Source organism: Vombatus ursinus, unplaced genomic scaffold, assembly GCF_900497805.2.
Source record: "Vombatus ursinus unplaced genomic scaffold, bare-nosed wombat genome assembly UNPS02014821.1, whole genome shotgun sequence".
In the NCBI taxonomy this organism is placed as follows: Eukaryota; Metazoa; Chordata; class Mammalia; order Diprotodontia; family Vombatidae; genus Vombatus; species Vombatus ursinus.
The window spans coordinates 33,382,854-33,403,022 of NW_020954599.1; the positions used below are offsets into that span (position 1 = coordinate 33,382,854).

General features: G+C 38.2%; 1 protein-coding gene across 1 annotated transcript in view; it reads right to left on the bottom strand.

Annotated features, from left to right (window-relative positions):
- The window catches only part of WWC2 (WW and C2 domain containing 2), a 242,101-nt gene that overhangs the window by 138,717 nt on the left and 83,215 nt on the right, over positions 1-20,169 (bottom strand). Inside the window, exon 2 of the mRNA XM_027837597.1 lies at positions 7,371-7,480. Within this exon, the coding sequence (XP_027693398.1) occupies positions 7,371-7,480 (110 nt within the window). The remainder of the gene's footprint in view (positions 1-7,370; positions 7,481-20,169) is intronic.

The following is a 20,169-nucleotide window of genomic DNA, read 5'->3' on the forward strand; positions in this document are numbered from 1 at the left end:
CTTCAATACTTCAGTGATTTGTCATTTTATCAGTGTGGGAGCTCACTCCTTTGTCAGAGATTGTAACCCCTCTAACTTCATCAGATTTGTCTGAGCTTGCATCCCCCTATCATAGCTTCCAATGCCATGATAAGGTACCCCCATGGCACTTTCCATGGAAGAATACATATTAATACCAGGTAACCACTTAGACAGCTATGAAATAAATTACTTCAGAAGATCCAAGGGAAAGAAGAAATAGAGGATGGAACGGAAGAAAGGAAGGAAGGAAGGAAGGGAGGGAGGTAACAGGGAAGAAAAAAAGAGGAAAAGAAAAGATAGGAAGGAGGGGAAAAAATACCTCATTTACACGTACATATATAGAGAGAGAGACTTACAAGATGACCTCTCTGTTTTTACATGTTTTACATATATTATCTCATTTGATCTTTGCAACCACCATGTGTGGTAGACACCCCCCCCCCAAGAGATATACTCCAAGTGTATCTCTATTTTATAGAGGCTCCGACCACGTCCAATGACTTCCCCATGGTCAATGGCTAGGATCAGAGATGAACTTCAAACTCACATCTTTCTAGACTCCAAACACAGAGCTGAGTTCTTTCTACCACTGCAAAAGAATTGTTATCATCACAGGATACAGAACTGGAATTGATCTTAGAGTTCCTTGAGATGGACATAAGACTGGGTTTAAAGTCAATGGGCTGGCCTGAGTGTGGTGAGTACTGGTTCCACCATTTACTTTTTATGGGACCTTGGATAAGTCCTTTACTTCTCTAGGCCTCACTTTCCTCATTCATAAAATGAGGGGGTTGGACCAGACCCTTAAGGTCCTTTCTAATTTTAATCTATGTTCTTCTTGCAGATGAAGAAACTGAGGCAGAGGCAGAGCCAAGATGGCAGGGTAAAAGCAGTGACTTACTTGAGCTCTCCCCCAAACCCTTGCCAAATACCTGTAAAAAATGGTTCTAAACAAATTCTAGAGCAGCAGAACCCACAAAAAGACAAAGTGAAACAAATTTCCAGCCCAAGACAACCTGGATAGTTGACTGGAAAGGTCTATTGCACCGAACTGGGAGAGGAGCACAGTTCAGCATGGGCCACACAGGCAAAGACAGGGCCTCAGCAAACCTGGAGCAGGCCTCAGGGGACTGAATCATGGGCAGCTGCGGCTGTTTCCAGAGTCCCAACCCACAAACACCAAAGACAACTGAGAAGGTCAGGAAAGGTCTGTTGGACCAAGGTGGGAGAAGCTCAGTCCCAGATCCAATCCTGGCACAGGCCTGGGGCGGCAGCTACTTCCAGAGCTCTTGGTCCACAGACAGAGAGGAGATGAAGAGGCTGATTAGAGAGATCTCTCTGTTGATGCAGGATTCTCTTGCTTTGCCTGTGCTTGGATCTGGATCACAGTTCTGGGGGGCAGTCCTGAGGCGAGGAGGAGTGCTGGTGTGATGGAGCTTATAGTGGCAGTGGAGAGGGAATCCTTCTCAGAGTTCCAAGGCAGAAAAGAGTGCTTGTCTGTCACTCATAGACCATGGTCCAGGCCAGGAAAGGAGTAAACACCTCACCCTTGATCATACCACTTTGGAAGAACTGAAAATTTACAGGTCCCTAGAAGTAGCTCTGAAAACAGCTGCACAAAACCCCTAAAGCTTGGGACAGTACATTCTCCACACTGGAAGCAGACCTCTACCTTAACAAAGAGTAATTGGTTGGGGAAATGAGCAAACTGCACAAAAAAGTCAGACCATAGAATCTTACTTTGGTGACAAAGAAGATCAAAACATACAACCTCAAGAAACTGAGGCATATGAATTAAGTTTAAAAGACTCCAACTTTGAGCCTTATCTATCAAGATGAGTATTTCCCAATAGAAAAAGTCAAAACCTTTGAAAAACACTTCACAACTTATTTCAAGCTCCAAATAAGAAAAAATTCCACAAAACTGCCATAAACCTATAGTTTTAAGCAACTATAGTTTTCAAGGTCAAACTTTAAAGTATTGACCCAGATGAGACAGTTTTAATAAACAAAACTCTTCAATCCCTCATCCTTCATAAAAAGAAAAAGGAAAACTGCTGAAATTGTGTAATGCACAGATATAGCATATGCATATACCAGCTGTTAAAATAGGATAATACCATTTGCTCTCTAAACTGCTTTACAGGAATGTCTTGAAGATTAATGAGATAATGAACCAGGTCCTTTTAAGTGAGTAAACTACTTTGCTGCATGCAATTTAGACACTTTAGGGTACATCAAATCCATCAAGGCACTAGGATGTCATTAGTACACTGAGGCAAAATGGTAGCCCTGAAAGTTTTATATCTTTCTGATTACTTTCAAAAATATTGCAAATGAATTGTTTTCTACTTACTTATGTGGAAATGAATTGTAATTCCTGAAGGGGGGGGGGAAGCCTAAGGATTGAATTGTGAGTGAAAGAAAAATTCACTATAACTAAACCTGCACCTACTACGTGAAACACAGTATGCAATGCATTGAGCATACAAAGATGAAAAGCAATACTCTGAAAGAACTTACTTATAGTCCAGCAGAGAACAGAAGACACTAGTGCGGATAAGCTCAGACATACTGAGGACAGAGAAAAAAGTCAAACAGATAAGGAAGGGGAAACAAAGGAAGGAGCAGGTACATCACGGAAAGGAGTAACTCTGGACTTAGGGCTTTATGTAAGGCAATGATTGTAAGAGGAAGATGTTAGAGCAGACCTGAACAACTTGGCAGTAGGTAGAGGCCAAAATTAAAACAGGCTAAACTTTTCAGGCTGTAGATAGGTTTTTAGCGGCTCATTTTCCAAGTAAAGGTATAATTAATCATTAAACTATTTTGCAAATAAATCATACTTTTAAAAAGGAAAATTTCAATTAATATCAATTAATGATACTTATTACTTAAGATTTTTATTTATCATGAAATCACAATATTAAAAATATTACTTTGCTAACCAGTACAAGTTTTAATACATTTTTCAGGTTTTCTTACTGTTTATATTTAATTAATGGGACATATTACACTTCCTATAAGCATGAGTTTATCGTATGCCAGAATCATGTTTAAAATTGATTTCTTTAGAAATCTAAAAACTAACCTTAGCAGCCTCCTCATTTTCGGAGTTTACTTTCTTGAAAAATCATTGTTCCCCACTGAGATTTTTCAACAATTTGGATGCTTTAATTTGTTTTTCATTGGTGCCCAATTTGCTTAAGTGAGGATGTTTTGATTTGAAATGGCGACAAAGACTATATTCCTTCGGAATGGCTATTACTTCTTGGCCAACAAGGCACAATATTTTTTCTTTTGTGTAAGTAAATAAGTATCTATTGGTCCACTCTGGATTAAACATTCTATGTTCTGATTCAATCTTCCATTTCTTTTCATCACCTATTTTACAAAGTCACCCCAAAAAACTTTAATGTTAGAACCAAAAAATCTCCACAGCAACTGCTCACATACAAAGAAATACTGAACTGAGTGTCTAACCTTGCAGACAGCACCAGATACTCATGTAACTTGGAGGGCAGCTGTGCAGCGAGAGAGGGGAAGAAGCCCTTGTGCAATGTTCGTCACAGAGGGGTCAACTGGGTTGGCATATGGCTACACTAAATGCCAGTAATGACCGAAAACACAGCAAAAAGATATGACTCTCACTCCTCTCAGACTAGAGACAGACTGAGGGTGGTAGGTTGCCACGGGTCAGGTGACAAACAAGAGAGAGTGTGCAGTGGCTACCCATACACCAAGTTACATGACAGGCACAATACTGACTACTGGAAGGCAGGCTAAGTGGGACATGGACAAAGCACTCATTATATCTTTACTTTCTTTTACATCGTCTACAGTTTTTGTAGGCTGCCTGAAATCCTTTGGCGGGCTGCAAGTAGTCCACAGGCTGTATATTGTGCAGACCTCTGCTAGAAGATGTATCCATTTCAGGCACCCAGGGCATATTGGGAGCAAGTACTCAGACGGGAGACCAAAAACAGGGAATTAACTCAGTGTGGATGGCAGAGAGTGTGTAAAGGCAGGCAGTATGAAGTAGGCAGTATGAAACAGGCTGGGAAGGCAGGCTAGCACCATTTGGTAGAGGGTTATCCTAGAACATCAGACTAAAGGAATGGGGAACTATGGAAGGTTTTTGAAGAGGACACTGATGAGATGAGACCCAGGTGCTAGGAAGATTATTTTGGCAGTAGAAGAAACCATAGGACCAATCTATGCTTCAGAGATGGAAGTGACCTTAGAATTCACCTGTCCAACACTCTAATTTAATACATATGGAAACTAGGATCCAAAGAGACTCCTCCAAGGTCACACAGGTACCAGGTCACAGAGCTGGAATCCAAATCCAGGATTGCTCTGGCTCCAAGTCCAACTACTGAGGCTCACCAAGGGAAAGAGCCTTGGGAATTATCCTGACTTACGGACAAGAAGACCAATGAGAAGAGAGAGTGAATGAGATGGAGACAGAACAATCACAGGAATGAAGAGAGAAGGGAAGAAGAATTAAGGAAGAGAGATTATAAAATTGAAGTCTTTGGTCAGCAGTGATAGCTGGGCAGCTTCAGAAGGCCAAGGATGATAAGAAGTGGGGGGGGGAGGGAGAGGGCTATGAGAATAAAGACTTTTACTATCATTACAACAACACACGTAGAAAATGTTTTTAGTTACAAATTTTATTCGTGGAGAGGGAGGCAGCTGCATCTGCGTGTTACCATCCTTTGATGACTGCTCAAGAGACTTCAGTTTATCATAATTATCAGAGATGGCCCCAAAGTATGGTCTCACTGGGTTCTCAAAGACCCCTCCAGCAAAGCAAAATGTCTGGTCTTAACCCAACTGGAAAGTGTTTGAGGACAAGGGGAAAAAAGACCTTGCACCTTTCATCTGAGGAACAGCCTCGCTGAATTAAGGATGGGTTCTCATCAGCAAAAGTCTAGATATCAGGTAATGAATTGCTCTGACCATAAGCAACTCACGTAATACAGTCTGCTGAGGCATACAGGGGTTTCAAGTTGCCTTCACAGAAGCGCCATAGGATTTAGAGATGAAAGCAATGGTAGGGAACGTATAGTGCAACTCCCTTATTTTGCAGATGAAGACAATGAGGCCAAGAAAGGTTAAATGACTTAAATGAGATCACATGGGGAGTAATTATCAAAGCTAGAATTCTAATCAAATGCTCTAATTCTAAATCTAGTGATCATTCCACTACATCACAGGAATCCCCCACACAGAAAAAAATCAAAGGTCTTATCAAATAATGAAGTAGAGACCAATTTTTTTTTTTAAACCAATTAGTCTCTTCCACCATAAGACTTTGGTGCGCCTCCTTTGGTAACAATCAGGAGCTAAAAACAGACAAATGAGAACAGAGCTAACACAACCGAGTCTAAAATTCATCAGTTTTTGGATTTTTTTGGGAACTGTGATCGGCTTTAAACTCTTAAATTTAAAAAACCTTTCAGATAGAGAAAGAACTTCTAAAAAAATGAACAAAATTTCTTCTAAGCAGATTAAAAAGAGATAGAAGGTATCATTTATGATAACTGTTATTTATATAAACAGTCATCTCCATGCATAAAAGCTGACTTCCAAATATGTGAACATTTGGGTTTCACTGATACAATGGGTACCTACCTGTGTGTCTACTTTAAAGACCTTAACTCACTAACTCAAACATTCTTTGTCCCAGCTTCACCCAACGCCCAAAAGTTAGATTATATGAGAGTTGGAAAAGCTGTTGCATTGCAGCTATTAGTGATTCACAATGCTGCATGTGTACCTGCTGACTTATTAGGAAATTTCATCATGTAATACTTCTTGCTAGCTAATCTTCTCTGGTTCCCTGTCTGCCACTGGATTGATGCGAACATTTCATTATTCATTTCTGATTGCTTCCTCAGCAGAGCACCTTCCTTTAGCGGAAATTACTAGAAGAACGGCCTTCATCCTACCCTCTAGTTAACTTTTACAAGAGCCTCACACAAGATTACTCAAAGATATACGAAGCCTTCTCTCATTACCAGGCCCATCTAAGGTATGGCCCTCACCCATTACAGATTTTCAGGTGTGTGAAACATGATTTCATTAGTTTTGGACCCTTTCTCATTATAGAAGAAAATGAATATTAGTATTTGTAAAGATGAAACCTGCCATCTTTAGAAATATCCATTACTAAGAGATGTTTTTTATCAATAATAACTGGTACAAGTATATTCAAACATATTTTATATGTTTAGCTTTTTGGTTTTCTAAAAAAATAAAGTGCCATCTGTCTAATCTTTCTTTGGTCTGTTAAAAACTGCAAGTACTATGGGGCAGCTAGGTGGCTCAGTGAAAAGCTCTCTGGCCTTGGAGTCAGGAGGACCTGAGTTCATATCCAGCCTCAGACACTTAACACTTACTAGCTGTGTGACCTTGGGCAAGTCACTTAACCCTGATTGCCTCACCCATAAAAAAAAAAACCCTGCAACTACCAACCTCAAAGGGAAGCTGCAAAGATTAACAAATAACTATTATATCACTTGTTCTAATGTACTTACAACTTAAAAATATCACACAGTATTCACATTATGTAATGACTTACAACATAAGAATTTGCTGAAGAGAACTGTTTGAAGTATGAAATATATTCGACTATGTTCCCACAACACTTGCATTAATGAAATCCTTCCAGAAAGTTTATCTGCTATATAAGCTATAGGAAAATCAGCAAATGGAGACTGAGAGGGAAATCCCTCCCAACCCCCAGAGAAAACTGAAAGAGTAGCTGCAAAGAGTCAAGGGGAGAACATAGCCCTCTGCAGGGGAGCTATCACCACATTGATGACAATGGCTGTCCAACTCTATCTGCCATGACGGTGTAGGGGGAAGAAAGGCAGCACGTCTCCTTTGCCCTTTACAAGCAAAGCACTTTCAAAGTCCCCATAGAACAGTAACAGGAAGGATTCAGAGTGCTTTGAACTTCTATGAGACAGGCAGGTTAAATCTTCAAGAGCAGAGGATGGTCACTTACTCCTATTCCCCAGAGTCTTGAGAGACCAAAGATGGCCATAACAAGGCGTGTCCCTACATACCAGCTAAATTAACACCAGAGTAAGGGAGAACTCTGTCCTTACCACAAAACAGTGAATCCACTTTCTCACTGACTTATTATTCTCAAGTTGCACGTGGTTTTTATTATTTTTGTTGTTGTCGTCTGTAATTGAGAAACTTCTCTCCCATTTTTAAAAATGTGAAGCCCAGAGAAAATGCACCTTGTAGACAATTAAATTGAGACAACACAAGCAGATACATCTTGAACAGCAAATATTTGGTGGGCATTTTAAAAGAAATGAGAAACTTACTGTTGATGTGGTCAATGTAGTAGACACCAATCTGGTGGTCAAACGCTGCTTCCCATCCCCATGGCAGCTCATCTCCAACACAATCCGCAAATGAGAGAGGTTTGGTTAACCTGAAATAAAACAAAACAGGTAGGCCAGTGAGAATTATTTCTTCTATTAATGGAACAGAACGAAATAAGCATTTATTAAGCACTCACTATGTGCCAGACACTGCACTTGAACACTTTACAAATATGATCTCAGTTGATTCTCACAACACTAATGTAAAGGAGGTCCTATTATTGTCTGTTATTTTATAGCTGAGGAAACTTAGGTAACATAGCTTAGGGTAACATAGCTAGCTAGTAAGTGTCTGAGGTTGGATCTGAATTCAAGTCTTCTTGACCCCAGGACCACTGCTCTATCCAATACTAAACTATCCAAATCCCTTGACTCCAGGACCAGGGCTCTATCCAATACTAAACTATCCAAATGCATGGGGACCATCTCCAGTGGTCCTGATCTATATCTGGCCACTGGACCCAGAAGGCCCTGGAGGAAAAAGTGAGGCTGATGACTGTGTCCTCCCTCACTTAAATCCAATTCACTTGCAAGTCATGGCATGAGGTCTAACAATCTAATGCATCAAAACAATTGAAAAGATATTTAGATAGGTTAGATTTAAATTCAAGTTAATGCAATTCAACAAACCTCACTTAGCTCTTTATTATATGCAGATAACTGTGTTAGTCACTGGAGATACAAAGATGAAAAGGGCCGGGGGCAGGGGTTGGGGTGAAATATGCAATAGCTATATAGCTATGTATTTAAAAAAAAATATGGGGCAGCTAAGTGGCGCAGTGGATATAGCACCCACCCTGAAGTCAGGAGGACCTAAGTTCAAAGTCGGTCTCAGACCAAACACTTGACGCTTACTAGCTGTATGACCCAGGGCAAGTCACTTAACCCTAACTGCCTTTAAAAAAAAAAAAAAAGATTATGATTACGGTAGAGGGGGGCAGGACGATCCAAACATAAAACCCTACGGATATGGGGGAAAAGAGAGAATACTTTTAGCTAGGAGGGTCAGGGAAGGATTCATGGAAAAAGTGGCCATTGAGATGAGCCTTGACATAAGAGGAAGGTTTTAGTAAGCAAAGATGAGGAAGAAATATATTACAGGCACGGAGGACAGCCTGAAAGAGGTACAGGGGCAAGTAACTCCAGCACAAGTCAGGGAATAGTCCATTTTAGCCAGAACAAGGAGTAAGAAAGAGAATGATGGGAAATAAGGCTGGAGATCTGGAGAGGGCCCCAAATGCTAGGCTAAAAATTTTGTCTTTTCTCTAAGAACAACAGAGAGCCAACTGAAAAATCTGAACCACTAGGTGACATGGTCAGACTTGCACATTAATATTATTCTGGCAGCTAAATGAATGATTGGAAGTGAGAAGGGAGACTAGTTGGAAGGCTGTTAACACAGTCCAAGGAAGAGGTGACGACAGGCTGTAACAGGAGGTGGAGAAGATGGGAGCGATGGAAAAGGAGATGTGGCAGTAGAGTCAACAGGACTTTGCAACTAATTGGATGTGACTAGGAAGGCAAAGGGAAATCACAGAAAATGCTCAAATTTCAAACCGTGGAGACTGGAAGGATGGCAATACCATCAACAAAATGAAAAAGAAAATAGAAATGAGCACAACCAAGAGAACATTATATATAGTAACAACAATACTGTCTTAAGAACGACTCTGAGCAAATAAGTCATTTTGACTATTACAAACACCTAAATTAATTATAAAGGACATAGGAAGATGCTATTTGCATCTAGAAAAAGAACTCATAAACAGAAGTATGGATAGAATAATTTTACATATATGCCTATTTCTGTCTAAAAGTAGCCATCTCTATGGTGGGTGAGGGAGAGAAAAAAGAAATTTACATAACAACTTTATTATAAACTTAAAAGAAAAAGCAAGTTGTGCATTGTAGATTTGCAGTTTCATGTGCAATCATTTTTTTTATGTTATGGAAATGCTTTTTTATTCTACAAATTAAAAATAAAATAAAAACAGAAATAGGGAAGCTTGAACAGAGGAAGGTTTAGAAGAGATGAGTTTTGTTTTGGACAGGCTGGGTGTGAGATGACAGTCACTCAAGATGATAAAGAAGTTCTGTATAAGAATGAAAATGATAATAGCTATCATTATAATTATGATCATTTCTACAGTACTTGAAGGTTTTCAAAGCTCTTGGGAAATATTGACTCATTTTACCCTTGAAACAACATAGAGAGGTAGGTGCTATTTTCGTCCCTGTTTAGACAGAGGTTAATGGACATGACTTGCCCTGAGTCACAGAGCTAGTAAGTGTCATAGGCCACACTTGAACTCATGGGAGAAGAGGTATTGGAATGAAAAGAGAAAGACGTGAAGATTCTTTCTAGTACAGACTTTGCTCTGCTGTCACTAATGAGCTGTGTGGCCCTGAGCAAGGTGCTTAATTTCTCTAGGCCTGTTTACTTATCTGGAAAATGAGTGGATTGGACTAGATAATAACTAATTACCTTACAGTCTTAAAAGGTTCTGACTATGATTCTACTTACAAGTAACTCAGGATTAATTTTGCAAAAACTGCATGAACAAAAAATTACTTTAATGATAGCTCAGTTTAATCTAGGCTATCTAAATAGAAAAGGAAATTGTCACTCCCCACAACGAACCTGACTTAAATCATCTCCCCCCCACCCCAACTTTAGCACATTCGTTTACAGGATTTCAAAAACTATTTTTACTCATCAATATAGCTCATTTATATGACTGGAATGAAATTAATTTAATTCTAACTCAAAACAAAGTTGACTGAGCATAAATTGGGGAGGCTACTGCGATAGGTTTCGTTCTCATGAATGAATTAATCTCAATCAGGAAAGGCCTATAGAAGGTGGTGTTTAAGCTGAACTCTAAATTCAGGAAAGCAGCAACTATAGGAAGTAGGTGAGGAAGGACTGTACTCGGGGTACAGGGAACAGCTTGCTCAATGTCATGGAGGTGAGATAAAGTATCACATGTGAGGAACGGCAAAAATACTTAATAAGAATCTCAGCAAAAGAATTTGATCACTCATGAGAGAGAAAGAATTGCCTTCGTCCCATAGGACTGTCTACTGATAGCTCTCTGATGAAAAGCATTTTTACCTAATTCCTAACAAATGAAATAGGCAGTTCTAAGTCAGAAAAATAAAATTTTAAATGAGAAATTTAAACATAAAATGCACCCAATAATCAAAATGTACACTAAGTTCATCCACTGGATACAATAAAAACCAGCCTACCAATATGGTTGATATGAAGCATTATCTGCTGTTCCCCTTCAAAATTATTTTCCAAGATTTAAATATCTATATTGGGGAATTCATCCCATCTGTAACTCTTAGTAATATGACTACAAGAAGTCTGAGTACATTTCATAAGTGGATGATCTTACATAATTTGTTTCACCAACAGAATGTCCACCCACCAACAGGGTGGTCACATTCTCTCTTTATGAAGTTATCCACATTTCTTCTTCTCATAAAATCACCAGAGAGACTATGTAGCTCCCAAAACTTTTCATTGACATAGTTCAGACTGTTGACAACATCACTGGAGAGCTGACTTTCTCCTTTATGCCCTGTCATGTCTGCCAAATGTTTCTCTCTTTTTCCTTCACTCCATTAGAACAGTCACAGAGAGCCTGCCTCCCACCCCTCACCTCCAGATCAACAAATTCTTGTGAGACCACAGGCCACATGTCTTCTGATTTAATACCCTACCACCATCCCAATGCTCTTCACTACGAACAAAAGTGCTATGAATGACAGCTACCTCACAGGAGAATGAAAACAAAGGTCATTTCTATCATCTCATGTACAAATGCAGTTCTTCACTCTTGGATTGCCAGCAGAAGATACAACAAAGCAGAGAAAGAAAACATCTTTTCTGTGGCTTGAAGTAGTTCTGGCAACCAGAGTCAGTGAAAGAAGGAAGAGACAATGACTCTCCTTAGCCCGAAATCTTACTTGAGGGGCCAAATCCTGGGATCTTAGGCAATGTGAACATTTCAGTCAATTGAAAAAAACAATCAAAACCAGATGGTATCACTTAAATACTAAACCAATGCTTTAAAGAAACTGACAGGTGCCTTGAAGAAGGCATTGTGCTACAGTATAAGCACCTGAAATTATGAAGACTTTAAACACTAATTACAAATTGCTATCCTGAATACATCTTGTTTACATGTGGTTGCTTGTATATGGTTTCCATCATTAGATCGTGAGCTCCTTGAGAACACAGGGACTGTTCTTGGTATTACCAGTGCTTAGTTTAATGCCTGGCACATACTAAACATTTTTTAAAATTTAATTTTATTTATTTCTTTGTTATATTTTCAGTTCTAAGCTATCTCCCTCCCTCCCCATTCCACACCAGAGAAGGGCACCCATTGATAGATATATAGATATGTATACACACATATACATACATATATGTAAAACCATATCAGTTCTTTCTCTAGAGATGTATAGTGTCTTCCTTCATGGGTCCTTTGTAGTTGATTTGAGTATTTATAATACTCAGAATAACTTAGTTGTGCACAATTGTTCTTCAAACATTCTCTTAGTTATGCTCATTTCACTTTTCATTATTTCATGCAAATCTTTCCGTATTTTTCTAAAATCAACCGGCGAATCATTTCTTATAGCACAGTAGTATTCCATCACAATCACATACCACAACTTGTTTAGCCATTCCCCAATTGACGGGCATCCCCTTAATTTCCAGTTCTTTGCCTCCACAAAGAGAGCTGCTGTAAATATTTTAGAACACAGAGCTTCTTTTCCTTTTTACCTGATCACCTTGGGAAACAGATGTTTCTGTGTAAAAGGGTATACACAGTTTTATAACTCTTTGGGTATAATTCCAGATTACTCTCCAAAATGGTTGGATCAGTTCACATTTCTACCAACCATATAAACATTTAACAAATGCTTGTTGACTTCCTGTGAATGGGATTCCGTGGTGGTCAATCTACTTAGCTTCATCATGATTTACAAAAACAAATTACTTGCTCCCTAACTACTTAACTAAGTGACACTACTAATTGTATTAAGAGGTTTTTTATCTATTGGTATTCCCTCACCTAGTTTAGAAGAAACACACCGGGCAGTTCCCTCCTTCCCCACCAACCTAAGAAAGCCTTAGGCAGCCATGCTCAGAGGTCCCAAGTACTTGCATAATTGGGGTTCACGTCGCTTAGAAACGAATTCAAGTACGACTGTTCATAAACTTTTGCCTCTTACCACAGATTAATCAACTTACACGAAATTGGGATTTCATTTTTAAAAAACAATTTATTTTCACAAGCATTTATTAGCTCTCCCTTCCACCGGTCCTTCAATTAAACATTTTTTTAAAACCTGAAAAATAAAACCCTCCTAACAAATATGCAGAGTCCACAGTGACACTGTCCAAAAATATGTCTCATTCTGAACATTAATTCCATCACCTCTCTAGCAGGAGGTTGTTAGCATGTTTCATCTCTAGTCCTCTGAACTCATGATTCATCACTACATTTATCTGAAGTCTTTCAAACTTGTATCTCTCTATAATGCTGTTGTTATTGTATAAATTGCTCTCCAAGTTCCACACACTCTGCATCAGGTCCTAGAGGACTGTCCAGTGTCCTGTGAAACTGTCCATTTCATCATTTCTTATGACATCATATTATCCCATTATATTCACATACCACATTTTGTTTAGCCATTCCCCAATAGGCAGGGACTTCCTAGTTTCCAGTTTGAGGACACTAAGAAAAGAGTGGCTATAAATATATACGCATATATGGGTCCTTTTCCTCTTGCTTTCATCTTTCTGTGAGTATAGGCTTTGCAGTTATATTGCTGGGTTAAAGAATACACATAGTTTGGTAACTTTTGGAGTAGAGATACAAACTGCTTGTCAGTATGGTGGAACCAATCCATGGCTACACGCTAGCATATTTGGCTTTTTATTCTGTTTCATTTCTTTAAAATGGAGAGATGTTTTAGATAGCAGGGAAGGAGTCAGTGTGTAAAAAGAGTCTGTTTAGGGAACAGAAAATAATTGGTTGACCTTTCTTATAGAAAGAAAAGTCATGATGACTTTTAAGTTTCCTACTTGCTCTAATCAAAATCAAAAAAGAGGTTAAGTCTCTTCCAATCAGAGCTAACAAGATGGGCAAATCTATTTGGAGGTCTAATAAGTAATAATTGACAATTTTTTTAAATGTTTAGAGATCCCAAAATTTTAAAAGGTTCATTTCTAGGACCTTTTCAATGAGAACAAATCCTAAAGAGGGGAGATATAAATAAATGTTTTGTACATAAAATCCTCCTATTTCCAAAGAAGTTACACAAAAATTTTTAAATGATTCATAAAAATGTTTGAAATAAATTTATAGTTGGTATAGACATAGCAGTGAAAATTAGAAACCTATCTCAATCCCTAAAATACCAAAGAAAAAATGGATTTGTTTGTAAACCTATGACTGAATATTGTTAAACTTATATGATATATAGATGTCAAAGAGAACTTTAGTCCAACACTCATTTTACAGAATGTAAAAAGTACACAACTGTAAGAAGGGCGTTCAACTAAGTATCACCCAAGTTCTTCTCTCAATAGTTGAATCTCGCGAAGTCCAGAAAGATCAAGCCCAAAATCACACAGCTATGGGTAGCTAGGTGGTACAGTGGACAGATTGCCAGGCCTGGAGTGAGAAATACTCCTTTTTCTGAGTTCAAATCTGGCCTCAGACATGTACTAGCTGTGTGACCCTGGGCAAATCACTTGATCTTTCTTCCAGTTTCCTCATTTGTAAAATAGTGATAACAACAGCACTTACTTCCCAGAGGTGTCGTGAGTATCAAATGAGATAAAATGTGTAAAGCGCTTTACAAACTTTAAAGTACTACATAAATGCTAGCTATTATTATGATTATTATTTCTTATTGACAATATTTGAAATTTCATGCAACTCATTTGATGTAGATCTTTGTGTAAAAGTCATCTTCCTTCTCAATTGCTTTCTAGGCTCAGCTCTATCCACTCTTTACATTCTAGCTAGTTTGCAGACTTTATACACCTCTTCCCTTCTCATCACTTTTGTTGATTACATAACTTAAGAGGATTTTATGCTTAAAAAAAAAAAGACTGGATAAAAATATAAGAAGCATCCCTGGGAAAGAAAAAGTGAAATAAAAAAAGTGTTACTTTCACAAACTGCATGCTGGTGCCTAACGCTAATAGTATGTGTGTTCCTTGAGGGCAAAAACAGTCTCATTTTTTAACTTTATAGTCAGCACCTAAGCTCGTGATAGGCCCTACTTACTTGTTGACTGACTGACTGACTGAATATGCTTAATCCTGCATGTGCTCTGAATCTTCTCACCATTATGAAAAATGATTAAAAAAAAGTAAGAAAGTCATTTTTCATGAAGTTCGATTTCCAGATGTGACAAGATTGTACAAAAATTATGAAAAATATTCATTTTTGTGCCAGAATTTGCAGCCATAGCATAGGCAATGCCAATTCACAAAGCCAAATTTCCTTGGTTTTGCTCTATTTGTTATATATCATTTTCTGTTTAGGAATAATAATTCTTATTATTGAGAAGAACTGCCTTCTCAATAGGTGGGGAAAAGGGTAGAGGGAAGGGGAGAATTTCAAACTGAAAGTAATAAAAGATAAAATTAATTTTTAAAGAAGAATAATAATAATAACATTAATAAATAATATAACCTTTACTATGTGCCAGGCACTGTGCTAAGTGCTTTATAATGATCTCATTTGAGCTGCACAACAACTCTGGGAAGTAGGCACTACTATTATCCCCATTTTACAGATGTGGAAACTGAGGCAAACAAAGGTTAAATAAGTTGCCTACAGTCATGGCCTACTCTTCATTGACCCCATGGACCACCGCACACCAATATTGTCCATGGGGTTTTCTTGGCAAAGATACTGGAGTGGTTTGCCATTTCCTTCTCCAGTAGACTAAGGCAAACAGAGCTTAAGTGACTAGACCAAGATGACACCACTAGTGTCTAAAGCCAAATCTGAACACAGATCTTCCTGACTCCAGGCCCAGTGCTCTATCCACTGAAACACCTAGCTTCCTCCATGGCTGTCCCCCTAAATTCAAGCAACATCCCTAACAAGGCAGAAAATCAAGGCATAATATTTACTGACTTGAAGATTCTATAACAGTTTTCATCCAAATTTTGACATTATAAAGATAGCGTGATATTCTCCAGGACTGCCCAAAAGGAAACCTATGAGATACGAAACCTGTTGGAGTGGGATAAAATACAAAGAGAGTTACCTATCTTGGCTCTACCTCGTCATCACCTCCCCCAAACAGTTGGGAAGCATCCTCAACAAAGCCAAAAGAGATGTCTGATTAGTTTTGAACATTACTTCATCTTGTTTTGCACCAGGGAACTCCAAAATGCTAACTTTTTACTTCATTCTTAAATTATGACAATGGTTAGAATGCCAGGGAGCAACACATACAATGGTTTGAGCTAGAGAGGCACGTTTTTGTTATCAGGTTGCTCTGGAGGAGAAAAATCAAGGAAAAGGCCTTATGTGAACACAGAACTTGGCCTTCCCCTGAGCAAGGCCACATTCATTCAGCTTCCACAACATTTTTCCTCTGAATGTGATTAGAAGAAAAAGAGAAAAAAACTAAATGTGAAAGGAAACGGCGACTTACTCCAGTGCTCTGCCAGCATTTACAGCTGAAATCTGATATCTGTGTGCCATTTCCTCTACTTTCCAGCATTGGATTATTATGTCCCACCAATCTATAAACTAATATTTATTGCCATGTTGCGGATGCCTATACTACCAAGAAACGAGATGGGAAAAAAACAAAAATAATTATGGCTCAATTTTGTCAATGTTTGAAGTTAATTCTGCAAATGGTGAAGGAGGCACTGTGCCACTTTGAGACGAGTATTGACTCTGGAAGCAGAAACTCCATTCAAATCAAGCTCCTGATGCTTAGTAGTCATGTGCCTTTGAGCAGGTCATTTAACCCCGCGGGCCTCAGTTTTGTCATCTGTAAAATGACCAGGTTGTCCTACATGGCCGCAGAGATCCCATCCAGCTCCAGTTTTTTGTTTTTGTTTTTGTTTTTTTGGGTTTTTTCGTGAGGCAATCAGGGTTAAGTGACTTGCCCAGGGTCACACAGCTAGTAAATGTCAAGTACCTACTCCAGTTTTAAGATACTAAATGTTTTTGGTATATGCCGGTGTTAAGACATCGGAAACCTAAATATTTATAAAGGAGGAGCCCAGAAAAAGAAGTGGCCTCAGAGCCAGGAAAATTTGAGTCAAAGCCCTATCTCTGACTCATTCTGACTGTGTAACCCTTTGTCATTTAACCTCTCAGTACTGAGTAATTAAGAACTAATCAGTACTCTAGCAATTAAAAACTAAGAGTGTCAATCTGCATCGATAGGTGTTTCCTGACCCCAAAGTTCCCTTTATTAATTAAATAAGAGATCCACAAAAAGAATCCAAGCTCTTTCTGTGAGTATATGTGAACATATTTGATATTTCAAGGATCCATGAATTCCCTCCACCCAGGAAGGCCTCAAACTCTCTACAACTTAGAAAAGAGTCATAAGAAGTTGCTTGGGCCAAAAATTTGTCAGCTGGTGATGAGTCTCTCAGACCAGAATTGGCTGGTCCTCCAACAACAAATATGTTTCAACTGAGCTTCAGAGATTTGGCCTTCCAGAATCCATGTGCCAATGGACCCCGACAAAGATTTTTAGTAAAAGATATTTATCTATCTTCCTACACATACATACATATATATGTATGTGTGTATATTTATGAATTTATTTTACCTTTCAGGCTAATAAAACTGTAAAACTCACAGATCAGATACTTGATTTCATAGAGATGGATTGTTATAATTAGGTTCAATGTGAACACATTTAGTTTCATTTGTTATTTTTTACATTTATTATACTGTGATGATCATCATCAATAGAGTTTTTTAGGTCCACTTACATCATAGCTCATGATTATTCTTTCAAGAACTGGTCATTTCTTTTGTCTCCTTATCCATTTATCTCTGTAAGTTGTTTTAATATTTTGGCTATTAGGCACTTTTCAAAGAGATTGATGGAGATCCAACACTTCTAACCCCAATTGACAACTCTCCTTCTTACCCAGCCATCTTCCTGCAAAGCCTTCTCTCTGCTTGCATACAACCTGCCCCCTTCACCTCTCCCAATCCCTCAAAAATTCCAAATCTGACTCTGGGAACACTGACCAAATTAGCACTACCATTACTAGAAAGGATGACTCCATTCACCATCTCTGTGACTTTCCAGGCCAAATATTCATCCCGAGCCCTATATGTCTTTTCCCCTTTTTTAAAAAATAAGCTTGTGGGTAGGGATTACATTATTTTTTGCATTTGTATATCCAGAGCTTAGTACAGTGCCTGATATATAGTAATATTGAATAAATGCTTTTTCATCCATTCATACACTATTATTTCCTTAGAGGATGCCAGTTACCTATCCATTTGCCTAACTCATTTTCACATCATCATTGTCTAATTTTGTGATTATTAGTGTTTTACTATACAAGTATCACTGAAAGAAATAATGCTAGAGGAAGGTCTTGTGACACAGTGGGAAGAACACAAGGCTAAACATCCAGGGACCCGGGTGCAAATTCTGGTTTTACTACTTACCAGTCTGTATGATCTTGGGTAACTTAACCTCTCTAGGGCTCAGTTTCTTCATTTGTAAAATAAGGGGGCCAGCTAAATTGCTAAAATCCCTTAGGTATCTAATTCCTATGATTCTAAATGAGTAGATAATTTTAAAGTGATTCAAAAGTTGAGATAGGAATTTTTCTAGTACTTTCCATGGAGAAATCAGTTTGTAGTACAGGGAGAAAAAAAGTAGAGTATTTGCCCTATCTATATTTACATCTCCAATGGTTAGTATAGCCTTCAACACACACTAGGTGGTACAATGGATAGAATACTAGACCTAGAGTCAGAAACACCTAAGTTCAAATCAGATACTTACTAGCTGTGTGATCCTGGGCAAGTCATGTAACCTCTGTTTGCTTCAGTTTCCTCAAATGGAAAATGGGGATAATAACAGCACTTACCTTGCAGGGTTGTTGTGAGGATTAAATGAGATACCATTTATAAAGTGCTTAGCACTGTGCCTGACACACAGTAGGTGTGATATAAATGCTTACTCTCTTCCCCTTCCCTACTCATTGATAAACAAATGTTTGCTTAACTGAACCAGTAAACAAAGGTAGAGAATTTTGCCTTATCATTCTTTCTTTTCTAGTACCAACATGTCCACTAAATTAACACTGGCAAGCAGAATAAGTCTTCCAGTATTTTAAAACAAATTAGAATGGCAACCAAAATATTCTGTAGTTTTAAGAAAACGGTTTCATTATTACCTTGTATATTCTTTACAAATATTTTAAATATATTAATAGGTGTATATGTTTCCTCCAAAAGAATGTAAACTCATTGAGATCAGGGACTGGGTCTTGATACTTCCAAAACAACACAGTGCCTGGCACACAGTAGGTGTTTGATAAATGCATGCTGATGTCATGACATTTGGATAAGAAGTATATTTCAGTGGACAAAACATATGCTTATGAAAGCTCTACACATCTAATTTTTAAAAATAATCTGTCCTATTTTAAATCTAGAGGAGTTTGTATTTATGGGAAGTTTGAAATTCTTCTTTTTTTTTTTTTTCCTTTCAACTATAAACTTCCTTGGTTCTCTATTTGTTTGGTTCTTATTGTTTTTTTTTTTAATTTGGCCATCCTATAATGGAGTTTTTGAAGCAAAAGTACACTTAACTTAATTGCTTAATAAGCCAATATGCATATTTCCAAGTCAAGCATTGAAATATATAACAATAATATTAAAGGACTTCAGTGATTTTTAGCCATTCTGTGCACACTAACATCAATGAGTTGAAATTAAATGTCTTTTCTACTCAAAAATACAAAATATCTTCTTCCTACCCCTCTCTGCCCCCCAGAACAACTTGCATGCCACAGCTCTAAAAAAATTGGTAATCAAATTTTATATATGCCACATGTTGTCTTCTACATTGTAACAATAACAATAATAGTAACAGTATTTATATAGTGGCTTTAAGGTTTACAAAGAGCATTATCTTTATCAAGTTATCTCCTTTGATCCCTACAATAATCAGGTGAGGTAGGCGCTATCCCCATTTTACAGACTGGGAAACTGAGGCACAGAAAGGTTAAGTGACTTGCCCAGGATCGCACAGCTGGTCAATGTCTGAAGCTACATCAGAACTCGGGTCTTCCTGACTCCAAGTATGGCACTCTACTCTAAACACCTGCTTACATAGCTGTCTCATTTACATTTCCAGCCTTAAATTTAATGCAGCATCACTGTGTTTTGGAGAAATGAAGAAAGGTAAAAGCAATCCTTACCCTAAAGAGGGTCACATTCTAATGGGGGTGGTGTAAATAATTGGGCACATAACGGGATATGTACAGAGTAGATTAACAGTTATTTGAGAAGGAAAGGTACTAGCAGCTGGGGGCTCAGGAAAGGCCTCATGCAGGTGACATTTGACCTGAAATTTGAAAAAAAATGCAAGGGAAAATTAAGGGGTAAAGGTAGGGAGGGACAGTGTTCCAAGCATGGGGGGCAGCCTGAAAAGCCATGGAGACAGGAGGTACAGCAAG